Source organism: Papaver somniferum, unplaced genomic scaffold, assembly GCF_003573695.1.
Source record: "Papaver somniferum cultivar HN1 unplaced genomic scaffold, ASM357369v1 unplaced-scaffold_18, whole genome shotgun sequence".
Lineage (NCBI taxonomy): Eukaryota > Viridiplantae > Streptophyta > Magnoliopsida > Ranunculales > Papaveraceae > Papaver > Papaver somniferum.
This window is the reverse complement of record NW_020627707.1, coordinates 1,300,055-1,305,085: the sequence shown is the minus strand read 5'-3', so window position 1 is coordinate 1,305,085 and position 5,031 is coordinate 1,300,055. Positions and strand designations below refer to the sequence as shown.

The following is a 5,031-nucleotide window of genomic DNA, read 5'->3' as shown; positions in this document are numbered from 1 at the left end:
CGGTGTACGAAAGCCTGCAGGTCTGTCTGTAAGAGTGAAGGTGATGCACCAGAAATAATCTTGAAGCTTTGGTCTTTTGTATCGCAAGAAATATACTTTCTTCCTATTCGCAAAACTAACTTGAATGAGTCTGCAGGTTCATTTTCTTCAACAAGCAAAACATTGAAGTCGACCATAATTCTCTCATCAATACCAAATAATTCATATGACCAGCGTTTCACATCTGCATCAAGTAATTCAATTGACACCTCATTATGATTCACATGATATCTTTTAATCCACCCACTATAATCAGTCTCCATCTCAAATATACCAAATTCTGCTGCTTTATAATAATCAGCCTTATGAATAATATACAAATGCCCTTTACACTCACCAAAGTACTCAATTTCGTCCCTCATTCCCTCGGGAGAGGGTGGCATCGACATTGTTTTTAATAGTTCTTTGTCTATATCAAAATATTTTAACTTATTCCCATATGCCATCCAGTGCAGTGAACCCTTCCAAAAACCACCAGACGAAATTAACGGACAAGAGTTTTCTACCAGATGTTCTCCAGAAACCCTCCAAGAATCCGTCTTTGAAGAGTATATTTCAATGTTATGGCCAAATACCTCGCATGGGGAAGAAACTTGCGCATAAATTACTTTATAATTAGATGATTTCATTGGATCAAAGGCTAAGCTAAAATTATGATAGGAAAATGAAGCACTACGGTGGTTACAAAATGACGATGGTATAGGAAGGGTTTTGCTATGACCAGTTGTTGGATTGTAGATGCGATAGGTGTCTCCACCACTGTGACAAAGAATAAGACCATTGCAAGATTGTAGAATTCTTGTCTATTATTTTTCATGTCAATTGAAATATCATTCACCAAGTTTATGAGTCTTGTCTTGACATGCCTAACATTGATATTGGATCTGTCAAGAACTAGGAATTGTGGAAACTCACTTTGTATGAACAATCCAGGGATGGACGGCTGCAAGTTCGAAAAGTATACTTGCAAGTGAATTTTGAATCAGTGATGAGCGAAAACCATTGTTTTGAGACTAATTTGAACACAAGAAGAGATTTCACTGGTAACCACAATAAAATTAGTGTTAAGATGTCGATATTGCATGCCACAACCGACGCTGATGAGTTAAAAGTCATTTTGTTATCATCACCACCACCACTTGGATTCAGTTTGCAAGTAATTCTTCTGAAGAGATTTGTAATAGAAAGTGGATCATCCATTTTTACCTTAAAAATCAAAAAACTTAAGAAAATGAAGAGCACCAAGGGTATAGATGGGAGGTAATGATAATTTCTTGGACCGCATTTGCGCCTACAACTTCCTTCTCTAATTCATCAAATGTGTTCAAGATGATACCCGACCCTTTTGTTGCATTTTATGTTTCCCCGAGAATGTGCTCGATCATTTTACCCTTGGGATCAGTTGTTCGCGCAAATGCAGGGAAATCCATTAGCCGGATATTGTTAAATCCTGGAACAAAATCGACTATAGTTTCAAGGTACCCATTAATTAGGCAGCTCTTATCTGCAAGAAACAAAAATATTACATTAAACATATCGTTCAATCAAATTGACTACAGTTTCCAGGCATGCATGATTGGTTAGACAACTCTAATCCGCAAGACACGAAAATATCATGTAAACTTTTTGCATCGCATTTTTTACTATATGAGCTCAAAATTAATTTTAACAAATGTGTGAGAAGATATTGCCGTACCTTTGAGCGGAATGAGACTTTTCTCAATAAGATGACGATAATGGAGATAAGCCATGAAACCACAAGCACTAGTAGTCCAAAACAGGTACACCGGGAAACCAAATTCTTTAGCAACTGCAAGTGTAAAACTCATACACCCATCAGAGACCACACAACTAACAGGAGGAATGCCCGATGTTTCGTTAAGTTTCAGCTTCAGCAGTAGATTTCGAAACGGAACTCCACAGTTTTTCTTGGTGGAAACAGCAAGAGAAGGTATATCTTGTGTCGATTCAACATCAGTTGGTGGTAATCCATCTGGAATTGTACGGAACTGGAAATCACGTAAACCTTTAACCGAATCATTTCCTCTTGACTTGATTAAACGTTTGTGATTGAATTCTGTATTGACAAGTTTTGCTAGTTTTAGCATTGGAGTAATGTGACCTTGTGCTGGAAATGGTAAGCATACAACATGTGTAGCTTGAGTTGCACCACCCATTTCAGTAACTATCTGTTTGTTTCTCTGACTACATATAATTCTCTTTGTTTCTCTCTTCTGAAAGCTTGAAACTAGTTTTTTGTTTCTCTGACTATATATAATTCTCTTTGTTTCTCTCTTCAGAAAGCTTTGCAATTGTGTTGCATCTTAAGTGTTGAAAAGATGTGTTTTTATAAGTAGGGTATGAAAGTGGGTGAGGTAAGAAGTGCACAACTAGCTGGTTTGATTGTGTACGTCTTTGAATGAATCAACACGAAGAAATAAAACCAGCAAGTCTATCATGCATGTCTATTTTTTGCAACTTTTCATGCTCCTTTTTAATGCTGTACAAGGAAGATTGTTTCCTTTTTATTTCTGGTTGTACGTATTTAAAAAGGTGTTGGTACTAAATAGCAGATATCACCACATACGCATTTGTCAATAATATGGTACATATTTAAAAGGTGTTGTCAATAATATGCATTTGTCTGAAAGGAAAAATATATGCATGTTCTACTAATCTTTCCTTTCACCATTCAAGATGCAACCGACACTTCTACGCAGCTTATATGGCTCCAGGGCACTGAATCATTGATCTGACAAAACTGCCTATAATGCCATTCCATAAATTGAAAGCTCAACGAACTGGCAACTTTCACCAGTTATTGACCAGCAAATTAACTACATATATTTCACGTATATATATCTCAATTTTAGGTACCTCAAGGCCTCTTTGGATGAGGTGAGGAAAATGCAGAAAACATGTGTAAGCACGGGCGCTATATATAAGGGACTTTTTATGGCCCCTTGTTTGGCCCCAAAATTGACACCATGATGTGGCTCCTTAAAGTTAAATAGTTTTCTCTGTCCAATATGGAAATGTGGCTCCTTGTTTTAAGCACTGTTGCTTAGTTTTGTTGTTTTATTTTGACTTGTCAAAAAAAAAAACCCTAAAAAACGATAAAAAGGAAAAAACGTTTTTTTCATGTCTTCCCAACTTTGAAGTTCATAATTAAATTCCTTCGGAATCAGAAGTGAAAAGAATTATCATACTCAAACAACACAAATATATAGAACGTTAAAACTTGTCTGGATTACTAATTGCAACTGTGTCGGCTGGAAGATTATTCTAGTAGAGGAGAGAACAAGTGAGAGATTTAGGAAAATAGAAATTACCAAATGCTTACCCCTAGTAATAATTCGACGCCCTATACAACGCTCTGGTAACGAAAATTATGTAACGGCTTTCAGTCGAATTGGTTAGTGGTGAATGAAATCTATTACGCTTTAGAATGAAATTTTCTTACTAGCTTCACCGTCGAGCTTACGTGATTCTCAACTTTTCCACAATTCTTCATATCCGTTCTTTTATCTATTGCAATGGTCCAAAATTTCCTTCTCAAAAAAGAAGAAAATGTACGTGAGATGCAACTTGCATGGACACTTGATGATTATAGTTGAGTGTCTTTTCCTAGCATTATTAGGTAAGGCACCACAACTAATGGGATGGGCCCTTAATGTGTGAACATTTATTGCATTACGTATCGAGGGATTTCCTGTTCCACTAAACCCGACCCGGTTCAGTGGCTAGTCCAGTGGGAAAAATCATTTAGTGGCTGGTTCAAAAAAGTTTAAAAGAAGTTCAAATTACTAGGTTACCCTTTAAAAACAGTTTTCAATCCTACACCAGACCTAATTCAATTCATCTCGGTTTCATCTCAGAATCTAGGTCATTTTCAAATCAAAATTGGTCAGTTTCATCTCCTATTTCAGTTCCTGACCTAATTCAATTGAATAAGAAATGGGTACAAGTAGGAAAATTAAGAGGAACATTACAGAAGAAACTACTGAAGTGTCTCCTACACCAGCGACACCAGCGAAAAGAAGAAGGAAATCCGACGAAGATTCACCAATAGAATCCTCACCTGCTGCTAAATCTCCTTCACCAGCGAAAAGAAGAAGGAAATCTTCAGATGATTCACCAACAGAATTCTCACCTGCTGCTAAATCTCCTTCACCAGTGAAAATAAGAAGGAAATCTTCTGATGATTCACCAACAGAACCCTCCCCTACTAAATCTCCCACAACAAGAAGTATGACTAAGGTTCCTCAGAAAGAAGGTAAATCAATTCAAAAGCCTAATTTGTACTTTATATTGACATGCAATATTTCCAAAACCTGAAATATGTACTGTTACATATTGAAATGTAGTGCTGTTTAAATAATACATACTAAAATCTAGTATGTCAATTGATATGTGTACTACATATCAATATGTTGTCTTCAATTTGTACTTCATAGTGACAAGTTATATGTAGTACACATTACATATTGAAATGTAGTGTTGTTATTTAATATGTAATGATATCATATCAAAAAATGATATGTGTAGTACATTTTGAAATGTAGTGCTGCTTAACTAATACATATTAAAGCGTGTCAATTTATATATGTACTACATATCAATATGCTGTCTGCAATTTGTACTTATTGATATGTAATGATAGCATCTCAAATTGATATGTGTGCTACATATTATTATCTGCCTGTAATATGTAATGTGTACAAAACTTTTGGTTTACAAAAACAGCAAAAACCAAAGGAAAGATGAAGCAAAAAGCAAAAGAAAAACAGCAGCGAAAACTACTAAAGCAAAAGGAAAAACAGCGACAAAGGATGCTACTCCTTCACCACCAGCAAAGGGGAACAAAGTACTTGTCCTGAGAGCTGCTACTCCTTCTCCAAAAGGAAAGGGAAAAGCAAAAAGGGGGAAAGCAAAAGCGCTCCTGAAAGAAGGTTTGTAATGTTAAAAGTGAAGATAATTCTTAATAACGAG

The 5,031-nt window shown here is 36.0% G+C and overlaps 1 protein-coding gene across 1 annotated transcript; it reads right to left on the bottom strand.

Annotated features, from left to right (window-relative positions):
• Window positions 1-452: 452 nt before the first annotated feature.
• LOC113337770 (7-deoxyloganetin glucosyltransferase-like) lies at window positions 453-2,340 on the bottom strand. Its single transcript, XM_026583367.1, has 2 exons — window positions 1,736-2,340; window positions 453-1,543 (listed from the first exon to the last, which is right to left on the bottom strand). The coding sequence occupies exons 1-2, from the start codon at window positions 2,214-2,216 to the stop codon at window positions 1,395-1,397; spliced, it is 630 nt and encodes a 209-aa protein (XP_026439152.1). The 5' UTR covers window positions 2,217-2,340; the 3' UTR covers window positions 453-1,394.
• Between the last annotated feature and the right edge of the window lie 2,691 nt (window positions 2,341-5,031).

Coding starts and splice junctions, on each gene's coding strand:
- LOC113337770 (XM_026583367.1), bottom strand. CDS start 2,216: ATGGGTGGTGCAACTCAAGCTACACATGTTGTATGCTTACCATTTCCA. Junction 1,544..1,735: donor AAGTCTCATTCCGCTCAAAG/GTACGGCAATAT, acceptor TGTTTCTTGCAG/ATAAGAGCTGCCTAATTAAT.